Source organism: Typopeltis vanoorti, chromosome 9, assembly GCF_054136105.1.
Source record: "Typopeltis vanoorti isolate ZY-2024b chromosome 9, IOZ_Tvanoo_1.0, whole genome shotgun sequence".
In the NCBI taxonomy this organism is placed as follows: Eukaryota; Metazoa; Arthropoda; class Arachnida; order Uropygi; family Thelyphonidae; genus Typopeltis; species Typopeltis vanoorti.
In genome coordinates, this window is record NC_143557.1 from 28,834,975 (window position 1) to 28,860,097 (window position 25,123).

At 34.6% G+C, this 25,123-nt stretch overlaps 1 protein-coding gene across 1 annotated transcript in view; it reads left to right on the plus strand.

Moving 5' to 3' along the window:
- The window catches only part of LOC150102941 (putative sodium-coupled neutral amino acid transporter 12), a 404,858-nt gene that overhangs the window by 255,519 nt on the left and 124,216 nt on the right, over positions 1-25,123 (plus strand). The window contains exon 7 of the mRNA XM_090397467.1: positions 3,017-3,116. Within this exon, the coding sequence (XP_090253593.1) occupies positions 3,017-3,116 (100 nt within the window). The remainder of the gene's footprint in view (positions 1-3,016; positions 3,117-25,123) is intronic.

The window sequence follows — 25,123 nt, forward strand, 5'->3', positions numbered from 1 at the left end:
ATAAGCTTGCATTTTTCTTCTTATAGAAGAGAATGAAAAACCCAAGAAGGACACATACAATTAACAAACTTAATGTACTCGCCTGATAACCTTAGTTCTGTTGTAATTCCAAACTATAACAACCATTAAAATTTCATTTACCAGTCATTGTCTGAGCAGTTTTCTCCCTTAAACACTTTACTCGGATTTACTCCTTGCACAACTGACTGAATAGTAGTGGTAAGATTATTCACTAGCTGATCAGAAGGCCTTCCAAGTCATTATCTTTATGTTTGGTTGTGTATTGTTAACTCATACAGTCTGCAGAGTAATGATTTCAGGGTTAAGTGGGACATCAAACACTTGTTTTGGGAAATCTGTATCTAATACAGTGTCACAGTGATACCATATCTTCAGTTTATTCCTAGATGTACACTCACTCCTCTCTAGCATTACATTCTACTCACCATGCATAAAAAAAAAAAGTACTTTCAAGGTTGACTCTTGTTCTTATTTCTGCCATTTGGACAATCCCACTGAGATTTTTTTCAGGACAGCATTGCAATATGTTCATGCCAACAAGTTAAAATGCCTCAACCATATCATTTTTTTTCCCTCCTTTTTTATCCCTTCATGTGGGATAACTGTTCATACTGGATTGGTAACCTCCTACAATGGTTTTGGCTCTTTTCATTCTTCTTCTTCTTTTGTTTGCTCTTCTTTTTCTTCCCATCATCACTTTACTTCTTCTGGGTCATTTTTGCTTTCTCATTCTAGCAAAGAGTAGCAAAGTTCATGTTGTATGAACCATGAATTTATCATTATTATTCAGGACCTCCATGGAGGCATAAGACTCATTATGGGAAACCCATCTTAAACAACACAAATAAACAAGCTTATCATACCATTCCTTAAGTCATTCACTGTTCATTCTCTCACCAGGCTATCAGGCAGTGCATTCCATGATCCAACCACCCTTCATGTATAAAAGGTACTCATCACCCTCTTACTCATTACCTTCTTTAGTAACTTCCAGGGATGATCTTTTGTCCTTGCACCTTCCTCTTCTTTTACCATTACAAAAAAACTCCCTAGTGTCAACTGTAACTACCTCTGAACAGTTTAAATGTCTCATTCATATCATTCTCTTCCTTCTATCTACCAAACTGTGCAGTCTGCATGCCCTCAATCTATCCTCATAGCTAACATTGTATAGTCCTGCTATCATTTTGGTTATTCCCCTTTGCACTCTCCCCAAGGTTAATTTATCCCCTTCAAATCCCAGCAACCAAATCTGTGCACAGTAATCCAGATGTGGTCTAACAGAGCTTCATACAATAGAATCATCATAGGAGTAAACTGAACCATAACATTAACCAAAACTCATAAATTGACCAGCTCCAGGAATTTTCACATGGCTATGATATATCCAGTAACTTTGGTAGAGTATACCCATTCTAATATCTAATGAGTGAGATATTTGTCTGACTGGTGAGCCAGACAAATCTGGTGAGTCAGCACCAGATTTTTCTAGCCCTGTTTATAACCCATTTGTCACAGAGAGTACTAGATGGTGATTGAACAAAGTGTTGGCTTCTTTCTTCTAACATTTCAAACTGTTGGCTTCTTTCTTCTAACATTTCAAACTTGTGAATCTGAATCACTCCTCATTTGCAGTTTAAGTGTGCTCATCTGACTAAGGAAAGAAATTCTACAAACTAAGTCAAAATGTTCATGTTCAAAACATTCTTCTGGTTTTCAAGTTCACAGATTTCAACACTATTTGAAAAGAAAATCTTCTTGGATATAATGAAGGAGATCTAATAGTAAGGTACTGCTAGATGTTTGATAAATCCTATGTACAGTACATGATTTAATAGCCTACATGTTAGGAACTATATCTGCATTACAACAGCATTTAAGAAAACCAAGTCTATTACTTAAATTTCCTTACGTTTTTTCAAATCTTCTGAAACTTCTAGTGTTCTTCATTATAAAGATCTGTTACTAGATATTTTATAGAAACATCTGGTAGATTGCCAGCAAAGGTAGGTCGATTGGTAGAGCTTCTGCTACTAATGGCTCACGCAAAAAGTTAAGCACGTTTGAGCACAGTTAGTAGTTGGAAGGAGATCAATCGTTCAATGCTGTTGGCACACTCTCCCTCGATGCATCTATGGACTCCCTGGATTATTATTAATAATAATAATAATATAATGCTACTTTACAAAAAAAAAAAAACTGTTTAAGAGCTTTTAGTTTTCATGATTGCCAATAATACATGCATGAAAAAAGATGATATGGTGTATGATATGACATTGCCTGCATTTATACATCCAAGTTTACACAAGTATACATAAATGAATTTTGTTGCAAAAATGAACAATATTGGCCAACAGAGATAAGGATGTAACGCATTGTATAAGGCCCTCATCAGACCATATTTGACCTGCTTTACTGAGATCTGGTCATATGGATTTGAAGGGAAAATAAAAAATAAAAAAAATTAGAGAAGGAAAGAAAGAGGACATTACAGAAATGGATAACAGAAGTGATTTTAGAACTTCAAAATTGTTGGCTGTGAGAATGGAGTGAGGCCATATAATCTGCTGGATTTTTTGATAGAAGACCAAGGGAATGATTGAGACATATAATTGTTACAAAAATATACAGTATTTAAAAGATGATATTGGTTGATTTTTCCAAAGATAGAACAAGAGGATAAAACAAGGAAAGAATCCCTGAAAGTAGCTCAAGGGAGTTGTGGAATAGGAGATTGTGAAGTGGGTTTTCTACATAGAGTATAGCAGATGAATGGAATGTATTGTATGAGAGGATAGTGAGATTGCATACAAATAATGATAAAAATGAACAGGTGCACACATAACATTACTTCATTTAATACTATGAGAAAAGCATGTTCTGTTTCATTACAGATAAATTATCTTTGTCATAATATCAAAGAAATATAGCAAAATATATCATTGTGATTAAAAAAAAATTATATTTATTATTTTATAATTTTTCTTTTTTTCAGATGGAGTAAACATTTTTTATCTTTGTATTGCTGTGTATTTATATGGAGATCTAGCAATTTATGCTGCTGCTGTTTCAAAGTCTCTGAAAGATGTGACTTGGTGAGAAGAATACAAACTCATAAAAAAACTGAAATTAACATTGAAAAGCAATTTTATGGTTCATTATTTGAGTACAAATAAGATGAATGTATATGTTTATCTTTTTAATGGATATTGCAACTCCGTGGAGTCCCAGATTGATAATAATACTATATTTTCATTATGATTTTTGCATTGTGAATATATAATTTAAAGCATGACAAAATTATATATTAAATCATGATGATTATAGAATTGCACTCTTTCTTAACTTTTTAATTCTCACATTGTATTAATTTTGTAGAGTAATGTACATCTGCTTCACTTGAGCAGAAATAATATATGTTAATTATATTAAATCTAAATCTTTGCTTTCTCTCCTGAACATCAGTTATCTAATATTACAACCATTATTCATTTCACTTGCCATCATTCAGGCTTCTGATTTTTGCCTGCAATATTATTGCATTTGCCTTTTTTGTCTGCCATATTATTAATAACAGAGAAAATTCATATTCAACAATGGAAAATAATTTCAAGTGTTCATCAATCTTCTAGAATAATATTTTCTTGCAATATATAAGTGTGCAATTTCTGTTATAGCCATAAGTTTCATTGCCAGTTGAGTACTATTGCTCTTTATACTTTGCAGATATACTGTTATGGCTATGAAGAGATTATCATAACTTTGCAAACAAAAATAATGACTTATTATATATGTAAAAAAACAACCATTTTTCTCATGCTTTTATGAGAAAAATTATACTCTAGAACAGTGGTTCTCAAACTGGGTGCCGCGGCACCCTAGGATGCCACAAGGGTGCTGTGAAATTTTGAATCGTTTATTTGAAAAAAGCAAAATATTCAATTGCCACAAATAACTAAATCAAAACAAAAAAAATTATATATTTTGATTTTAATGGATGAAGCATATATAAAAATTACCATTTTTTGTATCACTCTTATATTATATCCTGGGATTTCATTAGATCACCACGTGTCGTAGTAACTAGATATGTGATGACGGCACATAAATACTGGGGAAAATAAACTAATGAATGGTTAGTTGTCCTGCTGTCTGTTTTAGTATTTCTCTGTTCAGTGTGACAAGTATTATACATGATCATTTCCCTTAAACAGAAAGATTACCAAAACAAGCATTAAAGTACAAGCCATTAGGAAAAAGAAAACCAGGACATCCTCTTAAACGATTCAACAATGACTTCTAAGGCCGGAACAGGCCATACTAGGCCTAAATCCTTGATATGTATGATGATGATGATTTCCCTTAAACAAAAATCATGAGTCTTTTGTCATCGGTGAGAATAAACGAAGTACGATATTAAAGTCATTAATTCAGTGAGTAGAGGTTTTTCTTATTGTTATATATTCCAACTATAATGAGAGACATCGTAAACAAATGTTTTTCCTTTTTCCATCCGGAAAAAAAAATTATTTACTTGAAATAAATTTTAAAATAAAATATTAAAGTTACATATGCCCTTCAAAATCATGAATAATTTTTTCCTTAAAAAAAGAAATGAAGATTCTGACGATCAAGAAATGTCTACTTGTAACAAAGCTAATGAACCAATTCGCACTAATAAATTATCAAAAACTGATACTTGCATTAATGAAGATTTGACTATTTTTAACGTTCAGCAACAAAAAAGCACTAATGAAACAACAGAAACAGAAAGAATAAGTTCATGTAAAAAGGGAACAATGAAAAAGAATGTAAACTCTTTTATATCAAGAGAGCTATCTAAAAATGGGATTTACGTGGTTTGGTGATAAATTAATTCCCAGACCTAAGTGTATTTTATGTGGTTTGGTTCTATCAAATGAGGCTATGGTTCCTAGCAAATTATTGCGACATTTCTCCACAAAACATGACAACTTGTCGAATAAAAATCCTGAATATTTCAAAGAGTTAATAAGATTACAAGAAAAACAAAGTAAAAGTTTTGTAAGAAAGTTTACAATTTCCGACCGAGTTCAAGAAGCGAGTTATTTAGTCGCTGAAATAATTGCGAAGGAAATGAAGCCTCATACTATCAGCAAAACCTTGATTCATCTGGCCTGTTCAGCAATTGTGAGAACAATTTTTGATACTGAGGCAGAAGAAGAAATAAAGAAGATTATCAAATGATACTATGTGAAGAGATGCAATCTCATTACAAGAATCTTCTTCTTCATACCGAAGTAAGATGGCTTTCAAAAGGTCGCGTATTGGATCGTTTTTTTTTTGAACTTAAAGAAGAAATATTAATGTTTTTCCAAAATGAAGACAAACCAGAATTCTATAAATTATTACAAGATGATTTTTGGTGTTTTCCAAACTAGCCTATTTAACAGACCTATTCGATCATCTGAAATAGCTGAACTCCAACATGCAAGGAAGAAATGAGAATATTTTGACATCTACAGATAAAATTAAAGCTTTTAAAGATAAAATAAAAATGTGGAAGATAAAATTAAGCACCAACAATGTAGAAATGTTCCTTAAAGTTGCCTCCAGAAAATGTAAGAACACTGATCTGCTAAAGCTTATTTACAGTCATTTAACATCGTTAGAAGAAAAAAATGACCATTATTTTCCAGACATTTCAGTCAATTTATACGATTGGATTCGAAATCCATTTGTAGAGTCAACATCAGCAATGAGTGAGTTAAGTCTTATAGAAGCCGAAGAATTAATTGATATAAGTAATGATCGTACGTTGAGATTGAAGCATTCAGAAATGTGTCTGAATTCATTTTGGATAACACTATGAAGGAGTACCCTAATATAGGATTCAAAGCACTTAACATCTTATTGCAGTTTTCTACATCTTATTTGTGTGAACTGGGTTTTTCTGCACTTGTAAATATTAAAACAAAGAAGAGAGAAAGACTAAAGGCCCTTGAAAATGAGATGAGAATATGTCTCTCAAAAACAAGGCCTAATATCAAAGAAATATGCAAACACCACCAGGGACATATTTCACATTAAGTTCATATTTTATTATCTGAACCTTTATAATAGCTTTTGTTTTGTATGTTTTTGGGTTGTTTGAAAATAAACCAATTTAGTTTAAATAAAATCTGTTTTCTTTTAAACACGCTTTCCTTCATATCTTTAGTATCTGTAATATCAATTTATTTATGGGTTATATATGCGAGTCTTTCAGAATCAATTAATCGGCACTTTACTATCTATAAAAAGCAAATAATACTAGGGGTGCTGTGAAATTTATTTATTGATTTTAGTGTGCCGCCAGACAAAAAAGTTTGAGAACCACTGCTCTAGAATTATATACATCATCAAATTCCTAATACTCGTGGGGGGGGGGGGGGGGGGGAGATACAAGATATCATGATAGTATTACATAAAAAACTTATTATTAACTTCCTGTTGACAATTTCTCTTCAAATGTCTGGACTTTTAATATTGGCACATCATATATTTTGGCCTGCTTACTGTATCAACGTGCCTAGATTTTGGTCTTCTTCCAAGTGTTTTTTTTTTTCTTTTTTTTTTCCATCATAACAAAAAACACTTGTTATGCTAACCTTTCCTCTCCAATTCTATTTAAATGACTATACCACCTGAACTTAGCTCTGATTACAATTCCTGAATGCCAATAGTCATTTTAAAAAATTATTCTGCCATTGATGCGATTTGTCACTCCCCTAATCCTTCTCACAACAACTCTCATATTTGTGGTCTCCAGTCTTTGATCAAATGCTTTGTTTCTAATCCAGCTCTCAGATCCATAAGTTAAAATTGGTTTGAACACTCTTGTATACTGCTAATTTAGTATTTTGAATAGTCTCTCTCTTTTTGCATATAAATTTATTAATTAGAGTTCCTGTCATACTGGCTTTGCTAACTCTGTTATCTACTTGCATATTTAATTTGCTGTCTCCACTGAAAATTGTGTGTAAATAGTAGAAATGTTTTACTTGTTCTATAGGTTCTCTATTCAGGATTAATTTAATATTTTAATGTTCTTGATTATTTTCTGGCCTGTGTCTTTTTATTGTTGATTTTCATCCCAAATTGATCACAGCAGTCATTCTGTTTAAGTAGGAGATACAGCAGACTTGAGTTGGATTTATTTAGGAATACATAATTCGCATAAAGTAAAGAACTAAGGCTTAACATCTCCAATTTTGATATCAAATTTAATGTTACTTTACTTTTATTGTGATCCATATAATCAAATGTTGGCCAAACATGTTTAACATTAGAGCCACATGTAATAAATTTCAAATGTTTGAGAGCCACAAGACATAAACAAATATTACACACACACACATTTTTATTGTTACGTGCACATTTTGTTACAAAAATTTTATATAGATATTAAGAAATACACGTATGTAATAATATTTATTCATGTGTGTAGTTTTTAAATGGCATTAGTTTGAAAAATCACAAAGTACACATGTGCAAATTTGCATTTCATTTAACATTAAATGAGACTGCCAAAAATAAAAGGAGTAGAAACAGATATTTTTAATAATATTTATTTGTCTTAGTAAATATCTGGTCAAAACAGGGAGGAAAATATGTAAGCAGAAATTATGTATGGCCAGCTTGGTTGGCCGAGTGGTTAGCATATCCGCTCTCCAACCGAAAGGCTGCAGGTTCAAATCCCACCATGGGCATGGATGTTTGTGATTGTCTGTGAAAGTACTAGTGGTGGTAGTCGGTGGTAGATGATGAAGGTTGGTGGAGTAGCGAGACGAAAAGTTGTAGAGTTGATGCCCTCCCTCGATGAGTCTTTGGACTCCCTGTAGGCGTGATGTAATAATAATAATAATAAACCAGTAAAATTCCGAACATGAAGATAAGCTTCTTGATTGGAAAGCAATTTCAAATAAAGTTATGTGGGCATATTTCAAATTAGGAAGTGTGCCCACATTCCTGCACTTCTTTCTTAGAAGGTTCTTCTAAAGAAGAAGTAGAGGAACATTTTGATTCATTTGAACAGACAGCTGACATAAAGAAAATGGGAAAAGTGGTCCTTGATGGAGACCTCAACAGCAGAGTAGGAAATGAATCTCACTAGGCATATAAGAACATTTTGGGAAAATGCGGAGAAAAGGGCAAAGTTAATGATAATGTTAAGTATTTGCTGTACTTCTGTTCAGGACATGAACTAGTCATTACTAACACCATGTTTCAACATAAAGATGTACACAAATTCACGTGGAGAGAAGACACAAGAAATAAGAAAAGCCTCATTGGCTGCATCATTGTTGATAGTGATATCATAAAGGCTGGTTCAGGAAACGAGTGTACAGAGGATTCAAAATTGGAAGTGACCATTACTTAGTGCTAAGCAGGATAAAAATGGGTATCACATTGAAAAGAGCATGTATGTAAGAAAGTTTTAAAAAACGATTAAAGTTGAGCAGCTGTTACAGGTAAATTGTAGACTCAACTATACAAACATTATTGAAATGAAACAAATTGAAAACAAGAACCAAACCTTGGAGTGTCAGTGGTAAACATTGGAGAAGACATTGATTGATTCAGCTAGGGAGGTATGTGGTGAAGTAGTCTACAAGGATAGAAAAATAAGAACAACATGGTGGACACAAGAAGCTGTCCTGGAAAAGAAGAAAGCATACTAAAAGTTACTAGCAAATAAGTCAGCAGATGCCCTAAAAGAATACAGAAAAAAGTAAGTGAGCTAAGCTGTGTGTAACAATAACTAAACTAAAGGGAAGACTTTGATAAGAATATGAAAAATGAATATCAGGAAGGTGGCAGAATGTTCTGGAGGCTACTGAAAAAACTTAAAAGTGGAGAAAAGATTACTTTAAAAAGAATCAAAGATGATAAAGGTGACATGAAAACTGAAGATAAGATATTGTAGATGTCTTGAGTAATTACTTTCAAAGACTGTTAAACGAACCAAGCAGTGACAGAACCATACTAGAAAATTTTCAAGAAGAATGTAAAGAGAAGTACATATCAAGACTTGAGTTATGAAAAGCCATCAAAAACTTGAAATGTGAAAGGCAGCTGGAGTAGATGATATTCAACTAGAAATGCTTAAGTATGGAGGTAAAAAAGTTTTGCAGCGGCTAGACTGCATAAATCAGAGGCCTGGACAGGTCAAATTCCCAATTATTGAAGTAGAACTCTCATAGTACCCATCTACACCTCTGAATCAAAATATTAAAATAATCAAAGAAAATGTGTTGAATGATTTGCAATTTTAATTTATTGTATAGAAAATTATTACCAAATATGAATTAGCATAATCTAAATCTATGTACTTGGTAGATTATATAACCATATAAACACATAAAAATGTAATATAAATTATAAGAAAACTGTTATTTGAAAACATTCACAAAATTAGAATAATTTTTAACATGGTTCAAAATATTAGAATAATGCAATAATAAATGCACAAAAATTATGCTGCCTTAGAACTTAAAGTCTAAGAGTATTGCTTGATATAATGCCCCATTGACACCATATAGCTGTAGCATTTTGAATAGCTGTTCTCTTGGCAACTTGTCATGTGCCTTTTCTAGATCTACAAAATTTAGATGCAGATCTTTGTTATGGTTCGACGATTTCTCAACTATTTGGTGTAAAGTGAAAATCTGATCCTGATGAAACTCCAATCATCCGGAATTTGTCCCTCTGTCCAGGCCTTCGGAAAGAGGAATTTATCTACTGAATGTTCCAGGTAAAATTTATGCAATCATGCTTTGAAAAGAGATTGAAAACGATTGAGGAAGAGAAGCTTCTAGAGGAGCGGGCTGGGTTCGGGCAGAATAGAGGTTGTCAGGATCAGATTTTCACTTTACACCAAATAGTTGAGAAATCGTCGAAATCTGACAGGATATGTACTTGGGTTTTGTAGATCTGGAAAAGGCGTGCGACGAGGTGCCCAAGGAAGAGCTTTTCAAAGCACTACAATAATATAGGGTTAATGTAACATTATACAGAGCAATCCATAGTCTAAGTTGTCAGCAGTGAGAATTGAAGGAAATACAGGAGGATGGTTTGATGTAGTCTCAGGGTTAAGACAAAGATGCACATTATCTCCACTCTTATTCATCATCTATATGGATCACATTTTGAAAGAAAGTGGCATTAGGCTATATATTAGAATTGGAAGATGTCAAACTTAACTCTTTGCTTTATGCAGATGATGTTGTACTCCTAAACACTTCTAATACAAGTCTCCAGGATATACTAACTAAATTGAATGACATCTGTAACAAATTTGGCATAAAAGTCAGCAATAAAAAGACCAAAACTACGAAAATAGGCTGGAACAAAGAAAACTCCAGCTGCATTCAAAATGGAGATCCTATAGTACAAGTAAAATATTTCGGCTATTTAGTTTTTAACTAAGATAGCAGGTTAAATCTAGAATAAGCAAAGTTGGTATTGTCAGTAGCAAATGAAATAGATTAATATGAAATAAGAGAGAAATTAGCCAAAACACCAAATTAGCAGTATACAAGACAGTGTTCCAAACAGTTTTAACTTATGCATTAGGTTAGAAATATAGCATGCAAAGGTTAGAGACAAGGGATATGAGGGTTCTGAGAAAAATTAGGGGAGTGAACAGATGGCATCAATGGCAGAATAATATTAAAAATGAAAATATTAGAAAGGAACTTGACATTGTTAGTATTCAAGAAGATGTAAGCAGTGCTAATCTAAGGTGGGATGGCCACTTAAATAGAATGGGTGAGGAAAGGTTAGCAAAACAGGTGTTTGATGCCATGATGGCAGTAAATAGACCCAGAGGAAGACCAAGGATTTGACGGATTGAATCAGTCAGAAGTGCAAAATAATAGATATAACAATACTGGAGTGCTGAGAAGTAATAGACTAGTCTGGAGGAAAACTGTGGATAGGAGATTAATAATTATTATTAGTAGTAGTAGTATGGGCAACTCCAAGGAGTCCATATACTCATGGCATCTTATTCTCATTCACCACTCTCCAAGTAAAAAACCTAGCTCTAACACCCTTGCTAACCACACTCTTGCCCAGCTTCCATGGATGTCCCATAGTCCTCCCATCACCAGTCCTATTCTCAAAAATATCTTCTGAATTAATCTTATAGAAACCCTTCAGTAATTTGAATGTCTCAATCATATCACCTGTCTTCTGCCTATCAACCAATTTCTGCAACCCACAAATCTTCAATCTGTTCTCATAAGGTTCATTCCATAGATCTGCTATCATCTTGGTCACTCATCTCTGGATCCTCTCCACCTCCTCCCCATCAAGAAGAAACCCTGGAGCCCAAATTTGGGCACAGTATTCTAGATGGGGTCTTATCAAGGCTCGATACAGAGGAATAATAACCTTTTTGTCTCTGCTCGTCAAGGTATTTTTCAAAAACCAAGTGAGTTGATGAGCTGATTTAGCCACTTTTGCAATGTGCCCCCTAAACTTCAACTCCCTATCCACCAACACTCCCAAATCTCTGGCCTCGTCAGTCTCCTGGAGTACAGTTCCACCAATGTGGTATACTGCTGCTAATCTTTTCACCCCAAAATGCATAATATTACATTTTGCCACATTAAATTGACATCCATTCTCTTCCCCCCCCCCCCAAACTATTCAAATCATCCTGCAAAATTTTGACATCCTGTTCATTCCCTATTGCTCTACCCAACTTTGCATCATCAGCAAACAAATGAACAGTTCCTATCATATCCTGTCTTATATCGTTAATGAACAAATTAAACAGTGGTGGTCCAAGAACAGAACCCTGCGGCACACCACTAGTCACAGGCCGTCTTTTGGACTCTACTCCTGAATAAACCACTCTCTGATATCTCTCCATCTCGCCAACCCTATATCCATCCTCATATGCAGCAGTTTACTGATTAGAATTCCATGTGGTATCCTATCAAAGGCCTTAGCAAGGTCGGTAAGATCACTGTAAACCCATTACCCTTATCCAGTTCAGCCGTCACTGTGTTATAAAACGTGAGCAAGTTACTGAGGCATGACCATGACCCTTCACAAAACCATGCTGTCTCCCCCATACAGTATTCCATTTTCATCTATCCATTCCTATATTCTCCTCTTTACTATTTTCTCCAAGACCTTGACAACGACTCCTGATATGCTGATCAGTCAGTAATTTGCAACAACAGTCCTTGGAACCTCCTTTATGCAGTGGAACTATTTTCCCCTCTTTCCATCCCCTTGGGACTAACCCTGACCCGAGACTCAAATTAAACAAAATGGTCAAGGGCACTGACAATTCTTTAGCTGCTTCACATACGACACAAGCTGGTATACCGTCCAATCCCACGGATGTATTGTATTGACATTGAGGTTTCGTAAAAGACTATTCACCTCCACTTCATTCACCACAAATCCCGTATAAGCTGTTGGTTCCTTCATTCCTGCAATATCACCACCTGGATGATATACTCTGGCAAAGTGCTCACTCAGTAAGCTATAATTCCACTATATCAATTGATTCGATTACCTCCTTACCATCGGCATTCTTTAAAATCATTCTGCCGTATACATTTTTTCTTTTACTTGCAACGTATCGAAAAAACTGTTTGGTATTCTCTTTAGCCTGCATGGCTAATTTTCTTTCATAATCCGTTTTTGCTTTTCTTACCACACTCGTTACCCTTTGGCCTGCACTTTATACCATTCATGTGCCTGCCAGCCATCTTTCTCCTTAAATTCCCTCCATAGTTGTTTCTTTTTTTGCAGCTCAACTTAGTGGTGTTATTCATCCATTTAACTCCTATAGGTATACAGTCAGCCATTGCCTCCTGCAAACACTTCTTAACTGCCTCCCATGCACTATCAACATCCAGCCCTTGCAGTTTTACATGCCATGGCACTGAACCAAGCAAACTCCTAAGCTTGTCATACTTACCAGCCTGGTCATTCCACATGTATCCTATCTTAATTGAAAATTCCACACATTTAGCTACCTCCCAAGTCAAGACCCTATGATCTTTCTCACCAATTGATGGCAATGTGGTCATATTCGTTACAGCCAAATTCTCAGATGTAATTACTAGGTGAAGCACTCTCTGATCCCTAGTGTTTTCCATTACATGCTGTCACAGATAGTTATCCCTTAATAACTGCATAAAATCCAATTCCTTCCTCCCATGTGTCCTCTCCTCCTACCAATCATTGTTACCATAGTTGAAATCACCCATAATAATTACCCTCCTTCCACTCATTGCTTCTATTTGCTTATGCATACTATCTCCACCATCTATTCCATCACCTGATCTACAGCAGCAGCACCCAATTGTATATTTTGTTCTGCTAGCCTCAATCTCACATCATATAGCCTCAAATGTGCTCTTTTCTCTGTCCTGCAGTTCAACTTCTATTCTTCTTGGCTGCAGTTCATCAGCTATCATCATTAACCCCCCCCATTTTATTCTCCCCTGAACACACTATACCCCTCACATTCAATCCCACTAGTGATATCATCATCTGTCAGCCATGTTTCACTAATGTCAATAACCTGTGGCCTGTTAGAGCCAACCAAGGCCAAAAATTCTTCCTTCTTGTTCCTAATACTCCTGCCACTAGTATACATGAAATGCAGAAGCCTGTTAGTCACACCCCTATATTGATGCCTTATATTAACTGTCCCATTCTGATTTATTGTCCTTCGTACTTGCTCGGGCATATTATACACATTCGTACACTCAGCTGCCTTCCTAAAGTCTGCATATCTACTTCCCCCCCACCTTAATAACTCTAGTTTCCCCGATTCTGCACATCCACTTCATTCAACAACAATTTTTCAAGTCTCTGCACACCGAATTCCTTCAAATGCAAACCATCCGTCTTATATAAATCCTTTCGCCCATCAAACTCACTCCACACATCCACAAACTCCACCCCACTCCTCCTGCATAACCTGCGCATAGAGTCATTTGCAATTATGGCCCTTTTTCCTCATCTCTTCTCTGTCATACCATGGCAACAGACTTGCTATCCAAACTCCTCACTCTTTTCTTTTGCTACCTCTAGTAATTTCTTCAAGTCCTCTCTCATAGCCATTTTATCTCCATTTAAGTCATTTGTTCCTGCCACTACTACCATTTCTTTCACACTCTGCTTAAATAATAATGTAAGCTTAAATCACGTGGTGCCTTCATAGTACCCTTGAATACCACTTAATGGTACATATCAGGAAATTAATCATGATGATGATGATGAAAATCCCTAATATTCAGAGCACAAAAGATTTGTTCTTCTTAAGAAGCTCTGAAACAAGAATTGGAAATTGACAAAGAAACAGCTTTATTAAATGGATATAATCTAATTATAATCCAAAAAATAATCAACCACTATCCTGTAAAGCAACCCAGTCAAGAAGAAGCCCACAGGACTCCTATACCATATATTAAAGGCATCTCTGAACATGTGGCAAAAATTAGGGAAAAATATCATCTCATTGTTACCTACAATATCAGGAAATCAAATATCAGTAGGGTAGGAAAATATTCTGGAGGCTCAAAAATTACTGAAAAAGAGACCCAAAGGGCTTCACTTCAGCAATGCAAAATTATTCAAATTAAGTGGATATTGAATCCGACATTATTTCACGGATACAAGCATACGGCAACCTTTCATGAGGGCAACTCATAGTAAAGTGGTGGCGAACCTTTTTATGTGCGCACGCCAAAAGTTTACAAATCGAGTTGCTGATGTACCGGCACTTGCCAAAAATTTACAAATCAAGTTGCTGACATGCCGGGCAGTTTTTATTAAGGAAAAAATTAATTAATTTATAATATTATATAATATTTTATAAATAATATTTTATTTTATTTATAATATTTATTTATTTATAAATTTATTAATTTATAATTTATTAATTTATAATATTATTCAGTGTAAAATTGATTATTGTATTATTAAATTGATTTTAATGATGGTTTGAAAAAAAAAAAAAAAAAGCGGTAGTGAGAAAAATATTTATGAATTTTAACTCACCATACAAGTCAGCTGAGCAGGGGAAGCAGCAGAAGGATGTCAACTTGTCGGTGAAATGCTTACCGTATTTACTTGAATATAACTTACCTTCGCGTATAACTCGTACCCCTGATTTTACTTTACGAAAAAAGACATCAAAAAGATTTGCATATACCTTGCACCCGAAAAATGTTTAAACACGTTCACGTTCATAGTAACTTGCTCCCTGCAGTAACAACACTCCCTTCCTGACAGCCACTATACTGCAGATGCAAGAAAAACAAGTAGTTTTATTGTATCCCTGAATAAGGTATGGGGGGGGGGGGGCTTTTGCAGTCTGTGTAATATATTTCTTAACAAATAGTGTTATTTGTTGAGAAATATATTTTCTCAACAAACAGTGCTAACTAATGAATTAGTTAGCACTGTTTTTATTCCTACTGTCTGTAATTGCACTATTATTGTCCCCTCCCACAGAAACTATGCTGTATAGACTCGAGCAAAACCATATGTTGCACTGAAACACAGTATCTAACTAAAAACTATTCTCCAATTTTTCTATCACATGAAATAAGTGTTTGTTTTATTGCATTTAAAATTCTCGATCATTATGACAGATCACAAAGGCCAACTTCAAATAAAATTCTACCACGAATTAAAACATGCCATATAATTACGGTGACCATACGTCCTTTATTCCTGCTCTGTCCTTCAGAATTTTTTTTTTTCCTAAAATGGCCATTTTGTCCTTTTGTGAATTGAAATTAAAAAATTGAATATTGATGCCTACATATTTAAAGATGCAATTCATAAATTTTACCAAACCTGCATTGATTTAAATAACTGGGACAGCTGTTTCGTGGAAATGGAGGTATTTGAATGGGTCCTACTACGAGAAATCCCTCTGCGAAGATTGAGGAAAGTGTTTTTGTTCATTTCCAGTCACTGAAACTTAAACATAAATGACAGCGAACTATTTGAAGAAGTTTCATGTATTAAAAGTCATGTCACCAGTGAAAAGATTGAAAAATGGCGACAAAATGACGAGTCCTGCCGACATAGATGGGTTGAAATTTTTAAATATTTCACAGATAAACATGTATCTTTTAAAAACATTTTAAAAATCGTTGAATTTTGCTTATGTCTCCTTGGATCTAACGCCCCCACCGAACGAGTATTTTCATTAGTGAACAATATGTGGACCTGTGAGAAAACCCAATTAAAAATCAAAACATTGAAAGCTTTCATTTATACCAAATGCAACTTTGACATGAATTGTATGCAGTTTTATGAATTTTTAAAACACAAACCTGATTTATTAAAAAAAAGTTCGTTCTTATGAAAAGTATCAAAATTAAATTTTTTTAACTAATAATATCATTGTTTAAAATGCTATGTATATGCTTATATTTTAGAATAAACATTATAAAGGTTTATTAGTTTTAGTGAAACGAATAAACGCAATCGGTTTATTTTTTTTATTATTTATTTATTTATTATGAAACAATTTCTGATTTGTTCTTTAGTTTCTCCAAAAAAAATATGGTCACTGTACATATAATGCTTGTGTAAGTTTGCCTTCCAGCTCAAACGCAAACAAGCAGGAATAAAATGCAACCAAAGGTTGAAACTTTGTGTGTAACTTTGTATATGAAACAATTTCTGATTTGTTCTTTATTTTCTCCAAAAAAATATGATCACTGTACATATAATGCATGTGTGAGTTTGCATACTAATTACATTTCTAATTACTTACAATTCTAATTACATTTCACATCAATATAGCACATGAGAAGTTCCATCGGAACAATAAATGACACCCTGTCGTGAATGTGTTAAAACTAAGAAATATATAGCAACTGTTATTATTACAGTTTCAGGTGTTATGGAATTCAGTTGAAGAGAATCAGCATTTCAACTCAACACTTGTCGATTGTCTTTGTCTTTGGGTTGCATGATCTTTTGTTAATACCGCACCAATCATATCCACATCTTCTTAGCTGCTCTCTCCTGTAAAACAAAATTTAACTTGTACGTATTGCAATAAGTTGAATAATTTATAAGCATATAAAAGGATATCACCTGTAAATCGTTGACGTGCCAGCAAAATTCTCGGACGTGCCACCTCTGGCATGCGTGCCATAGGTTTGCCATCTATGTCCTAAAAGATGTATGATGTTATACGTTATGGAGGAGGTCACTACCCAGACCAGTTTCGACCTTTTTGAGGTCTCGTCAGTGGGAGCTAGACCAAGAATACTCAGGATGAAATGATACATAACTTATACTTTAAGTTACGAGTTGCTAAAAGAGGTGTCACATTACAAAAGGCATCAAAAATTACTGAAAAAGAGAGCCAAAAGGCTTCACTTCGGCAATGCAAAATTATTCAAATTAAGTGGATATGGAATCCAACATTATTTCATAGCCAAATTTCATAGATATGAGAGTCCTGAGAAGGATTAGGGGCATTAACAGATGGCAACAGTGGTAGTATCATATTAAAAACAAGGATATTAGGAAAGAACTTGACATTGTCAGCATCCAGGAGTGCATTAGCAGAGCTAATCTCAGGGTGGTATAGTCACTTAAACAGAATGGGAGAGGAAAGATTAGCAAAACAAGTGTTCTGTGCCAAGTTGGCAGGAAAAAGACCCAGAGGAAAACGATGGTATAGGTGGATTGATATGGTACAAAATGCCTTATAATATAGAAATATAACATCTGATAATGTTTGAGTCTTGACAGGTAACAGGCTGATTTGGAGGAAAATTGTAGATAGGAAGTTAGTAATGATATAAATATTTTATGTTGTAGTATCATATCCTGTACACCCCCTTGAGGGTACATGGCAGGAATTTGATGATTATGATGAGCAGTAAAATTAGAGATATTTTAATCAGATACCACCTTAAAAAAATGATAAACTTCTCATAATATTTTTATGACACAAAACATTGCCACAATTATCAGGCTATTTACTTCTAGTAGACGTCGTGTGAGTCTCCATCTTGGCTGTGAGTTGCTGGAAATCTAGCTGATATTATTATTATTATTATTATTCAGGCCTCTATGGAGTCAAGAGACTTATCATGGGAGGTTCTTCCTAAGAAACACAAAGTCTATCAAGACTCATCGAAGGGAGGTTCCCCTCTCCCCCCTAAGAAACACAAAGTCTATCATACCACTCCTTGAACTCATTGACCGTTCTCGCTCTCACCACTCCATCAAGCAATGCATTCCATGGTTCAACCACCCTCCATGCAAAGAAACCACTCCTCACCCTCTTGCTCACAGTTTCCTTTCGTAACTTCCAGGGATGGCCTCTTGTCATCACTCCTTCGTACAAATTAGCTCCATCAGGTTTTGATTGTAAGGACTGCACAATCTTCACAAACTTCATTATAGAGTAAGTGATTCACAGCAGTATGTTGTACTGAAAATTGAAATGAAGTTGCATACTAGTTTTCTTCAGTTCAGAAAATTTTATTTCTTGAACTTGCTTCCAGAATTCAATTGTAGGCTGGGATTTATGGATAATCTTTAGACCCAGGTCCTCCTGTAATTTTATTAGTTCCATTTCCACAGCAGATGCTTCTGTAACCAAACATTCGAGAATTAGACAACCATCATTGATGGTTGTCCAATTCAACTATGAATGGATTTAGAAGAAAATGCAAAGCATGGCTTCAGCTTCTTCAAGTCCTCAAACCTTTCTAGTAAATTATCAAGTAGTCCTTGTAATTTATCGTCCAGTTTATGGTCTTTTATTTCAATATGAATTACAGGGATTGGTGGATAAGAAGAAAAGAGGAGATTGATAGAGACCTTCAAGTTACTTAAAGGATTCTATTAGATTAATTCAGAGGGAATTATAAAAAGAGTGGATATTAAGATGGGGAAGAATGAGAGGCCACCCTGGAAGTATAAAAATGTGGTGAAGAAGGGTGTGAGGAGTAGCTTTTTTACATGGAGAGTTGTTGATGAATGGAATGCATTGCTAGAGTGCATTATGAATGTGGGAAGTGTAAATAACTTCAAAGCTTATTATGATAGACATTGTTGCTTGTTGAATGGGTCTCCAACTATCAGTATTGACTCCATGGAGGTTACCAAAATAATAATAATATCAGGAAATGTATTTACTCTCCTTTTGAGATTGGGAAAGTAACTGATGTTTCTTGCCAGTATGTCTCTTTGAAAAACTCTTATTTTTTTCTGAAAGCTTAAAATTGTCTGATTAAGATCGGAAATGATCTTATCCTTCCCCTGGAAGGATAAGATCACTCATTATATCAGCAAGGAACTTCAGATCTTGCATCCATTCATCATTTTCCAGTTGAGGATTGAATATTTTGTTTTATTCAAGAAAAGTAATAATAGGCTCCAGCAGATCCACAAACTTACTTAACATTGCTGGTTGACAGCCACCTGGCAATGCAGTAGAAAGAAACATAACTGGGCTTACCTTCAAGCTCCATTTCTTCGATAAATTTTTGAACTGTTGGTGGGTCTTCAGATTTAAGCATACGAAATTGACAATTTCAAGAACAGATTTCATAACATCTTCATACTCCTGGTATCTGACTACCATGTGTTTGTAATGAATAATGCAATGAACAGTGAGAACTCTGGAAAGCTTGGATCACTTTTCATAAGTGCAGTTAATCCTGTATTTATCCCATGATTCAAGTTGCTTGCTCAGTTACAACACAGATGAGTTTATTCAGTGGAATATCAGCATTTGTTAAGGCTGTCAAGCACATTTTTAATATCAACACCACGAGTTGTTTCTTTTAGTGCCACCAAGTCCAACATCTCTTCTTTCACAGTTACATCAGAGGACACTACAAACAAATACTTCCAGTTGTGGGTTGTCTTGCTTGTCTGTAGATTCATCAAGAGCTAAGTTGAATGCAAGAGAATTCTTTAAATCATTTTCCATTTTGCCTGCACCATCAGCACTGATCTAAGAGATACGCCTCTCTGTAGTGTGGCATGAAACTGGTGTTTGTGATATTTGGATCTAACACTGCACCAACTTCAGCTATATTCTTCTTAACAAATTCACCATCAGGATATAGGTGTTTAGCATGAGCAATATTCCATGATATAACAAAACTGGCTTCAGTTGTTTTATCAGCTTCCTTACTTACTGAACATCATCAACAGTGTCTGCTGGCTATTTATTGATGATTTTAACACAGGCAACTTGATTTTCACATAATTCTGATTTAGATATTAAGATGAAAAGTTTTTGTGATTTGTTTCATAGTGGCATTTCAAGTTACTGGCTTTGAAATGACTGAGTCACTCAGATAAGATGCAAAGGTTTACCTCCTTTAACAGTGAATGCAAAGTCTTCCTCCCACTCTTGGTTAAAATTTCTGTTTTCATCTTCATACAATTTGATCACACCATCTTCCTTGACAAGATTTTCACAGACACTTCTAAAAAATTAAAGTGAAATGAAACAATAAGCTTCAACATGCACAACACAACCAAAATCTATAGCACCAAGTGTCACACTAACACTGCTAATTTCACTGCCTGCAACACAGCCATCAGCGATTACAAGCACTAAAAATTGTCAACAATTATTGATTCTCCAGCACAATTCCTCTGTAATCCTTGCTGATATGAAATTTCTTAAATCCCTGATTCAAGCCTTGCATTAAAATTGCCATTTAAATTCTTAAATATATTTACATACCATGATCATTAAACTTATGTTTTAATCCGGTGGAATCTCAGTTTATACCTGGTAAATAATTACAATGTTTGAATTTTTTTTTATTTACCTGTTATATTAATTTTGATGCAAATAAGGAGCTCAGCCAACATATTTCTACAAGCCACACATTATATGTCAAAAAGCCGCAAGTGGCTTGCAAGCCATGTTTTGACCATCTGTAATGATAAATAACAGTGGAAATAATGTGCATCCTTGTTTCATGCTAGATTTGACATCATATCATCATTCTGTACTTCTAACTTCAGTACTAATTGTTGACATACAACTCATATATCATCATCAGTTTCCTGATATTATGACAGTACTATGCATTTAAGTTCACATTCCTCCAAATTAATCTATTACTTCCCAGCACTCTAATATTGTCATATGTAATAATTCAGTCTTCTGTGGTACTTCTGATAGAATCAGTCCTCCTATATATACCTAGATCTTGGTTTTCCTGTGGTTTTTTTTTCCTTCCCACCTTGCCATGAAACTTCAGCTATATTCTTCTTAACAAATTCACTATCGGAATATAAGCATTTAGTGCAAACAATATTCTATAATATTTTTGCTAACCATTTTGCTTACCTTTCCCATTCTGTTTTAGTCTTCTTACCACCTTAGATTAGAAGATAAGCTCTGCTCACATGCTCTTAAATATAGCAATGTCAAGTTCTCTCCCAATATCTTTATTTTTAATATGATTCTGCCATTAATGCCATCTGTTTACTCTACTAATTTTTCTGACAACTGTTATCTGTAGTCTTTAGTCTTTGATCAAGTGTTTTATTTCAAACCCAACTCTCAGATCCATAACTTAAAACTCGTTTGACCACTGTCTTGTATACTGCTAGTTTGGTGTTTTGGCTCTTTTTTTCTCTTATTCCATAATTTATTCAGCTGGCTACCCACTATACCTATACCAGCTATGCTTATTCTGTTAGCTATTTCCAGATATAACTTGCCATTTTCATTAAAATATCATTATACCAGGCTCAAAAAATTGTTCCTAAATAGCTGAAATATTTTACTTGTTATATAGGATCATCTCTATTCACAATACAGCTGAAGTTTTCTATGCTCTGCCTATTTTCATAATTTTGGTCTTTTTTTTGCCGATTTTCATGCTAAATTTGTTGCAGCTGTTATTCAGTTTAGTTATTGAATCCTGGAGACTTGCACTTGATGTGTTTAGGAGTATGACATCATCTTCATAATGCAAAGAGCTAATTTTGACATCTTCAATTCTAATATTGGGCTTGATGCCATCGTCTTTCATAATGTGATCCATATAAATGATGAATAAGAGTGGAGATAATGTGCATCCTTGTCTTACCCCTAATTTTACCAAACCTTGTATTTCCTTCAGTTCTAACTGCTGACTGACATCTTAATTATAAACTATGCGTTGCTCTGTATACTGTTCCATTTACCCAATATGATTGTAGTGTTTTGAAAAAAAATTCTCTGGGCACCTTGTCATATGCCTTTTCTAGATCTGCAAAACTTAAGTGCAGATCTTGTTATATTCCCACGATTTCTCAACTGTTTGTCTTAAAATGAAAATCTGATCTTGACAACCTCTGTTTGGACTGAACTCATCTTGTCTTTTCCATGTTTCTCTTCCATAATCTTTCTCAACCTCTTTTCAAGTATTCTTGCATAAATCTTATCTGGAACACCTTGTAGAGAAATTCCTCTGTAATTCTCACATTCAGTTTTATTCCCTTTTTTTTATAGTGGATACTATGAGAACTCTACTCTAATCATCGGAAATTACGCCTTCTGACCAGACTCTTTGAATTATGCAGTGTAGCCACTGCAAAACTTTTATACCTCCATATGTAAGCATTTCTGCTCAAATATCATCTCTCCTGTTGTTTTTCCATGTTTCAGATTTTTGTTTACATTACAGCTTTTTCTACCTCGAGTATTCATATGTACTCTTCGTTACATTCCTCTTCAAATTTTTCTAGTATGGTTCTGTCACTGCTTGGCTCCTTTAACAGTCTTTCAAAGTAATTACTCCAGACATCTAGAATATCCATATCTTTAGTTTTCATGTCACTTTTATCATCTTTGATCCGTTTTATAGTACTCTTTCCTCCTTTTTAAGCTTTTTCAATAGCCTCCAGAACATATTGCTGCCTTCCTAATATTTATTTTCTATATTCTTACCAAAGTCTTCCCATGACTTTTGTTTAGCTACTTTTTCTCTGTATTCTTTTAACTCATCTGCCAGCTTATATGCTAGGAACTTTTGGTATGCTTTCTTCTTTACCAAGATTGCTTCTTTAACTTCTTGTGTTCACTGTGGTGTTCTTATTTTTCTATCCTTGCACGACATACCTCCCTAGATGATCAATGTCTATTTCAGAGTTTGCCACTGAGACTCCAGGGTGAGGAGTCTCAGTCTTCTTCTTTTCAATTTGATTTATTTTTTTCTTCAGTAATGTTTGTATAGTTGAGTCTACAATTTACTTGTAAAAGCTGCTCAACTTTAATTCTTTTTAAAACTTTCTTACATTCTGTTGTTTTCAATGTGATATCCATTTTTATCCTGCTTAGTACTAAGTGATGGTTGCATCCAATTTCGAATCCTCTGTACATTCTTATATCCTGAACTAGCATGTCGATATCACTGTCAACAATGACATAGTCAATTAGGCTTTTCTTATTTCTTGTCTTCTCTCCATATGAACTTGTGCATATCTTTATGTTGAAACATGGTGTTAGTAATGACTAGTTCATGTCCTGAGCAGAAATCCAGTAAATACTTGCAATTATTATTAGTTTTCCCTTTTCTCCAAATTTTCCCAAAATGTTTCTGTATGCCTGGTGGGATTCATTTCTACTCTGCTGTTCAATACTTTTTTCCATTTTCTTTATGTCAGCTGCCTGTTCTAATGACTCAAAAAATTCCTCCGCTTCTTCCTTAGAAGAATCTTCTGTGGATTCATAACCACAAATAAGCTTCATTGTCCATTTCCCCATTTTGAAGTTTGCCCACATAACTCTACTTGAAACTGCCTTCCAAACAAGAAGTTTATCTTCATGTTTGGTGTTGAATGCTATTACTACTCCTTTCTTTCCTTGATTATTATTACTTGAAAATAACATCCTGTACTTATTATTTAGTAAGATCTCACCTTTTTTGTCTTTTTGTCTCAGTAATGCCAATTATGCCCACATTGTACTTTTCCATTTCTGCAAATTCGATTTCCTTTCCATTAATATTCCTTATATTGATGGTTCCTAACTTCAGTTCTTCTGATGTTGGGCTTATTCTTCTTTTTTTAGATATTGATTTAGAGCTTGTTCCAAACTCAATAGCTGATTTACATTGCTTCTTAACCTATTAGCTGACTTTTCACGGTTTTCCCTGGTTCCATGACGAAAACAGTGGGGACCTTGTTTAACCTGGCGATGCCCAGCTGGCATGAAATCTCATTGTGCTATAGCATTATGCATTTGTGGTTTAAGAGCCAATATAGAGTACAATTTGATTGGTTAGTCCCAAATTGCCAGCCCATCCCCTTTCATTCAGTACCCAGTAGATACCTACTAACAGAGCACACCATATGAAGCTGAGGATTGGACATTAGATAAGAAGTTCCAGTTCATTCTCTGTATTCCTGAAAGATGATGTGGAGGTCTGTTCCCAGTTATTTGACTTTGACCCTTAAGCGATCTTAAGATACCATACCCTTCCATCTCTGTTCCTGTTAGGATGTCATCCTCATCCAATTAGTCATTCTTCTCACTTATTCCCATAATTTTTGGGTGAATGAACTCAATCAATGCAACAATTTCATTCCCTTTGTTTCCAATACTTATAACATTCATATACAAACATAACAGTTCATTTCTGGATATATAGCAATTTTCACTGATGTCACTTATTAGATATGACCTTTCTATGCCTTCCTCAAACCATTTTTCTCTCTCATCACCCATCCCAGGCAATCCCATTTCTTTCTTGTGTATTCACACTTGCATTTCCTCTTTGTTCATCAACCTTTCTCATAATATATTTCCCTGTCCACCCTGACTCCTCTCATTTCTCGGTCTTGCACTTTCTTATTCTCTGCTTTCATGCTATATACTTCTCTATGCATAAGCACCACTTCAATCCCCTTCCTCCTTGTTCTTCTGCTCTTCCATATTACTTCTTACTTGCTCTTATTCTCTGCACTCATTACTCTACCTTCAGCAGCAGTCTATCTTTGACAGTCTCTTTTGATAATCATATTCATTGTCCATCTAAAAAACCATGTCCACACATACAAGCAGTATATCAAATGCATCAAGTAGCCTTTGGCA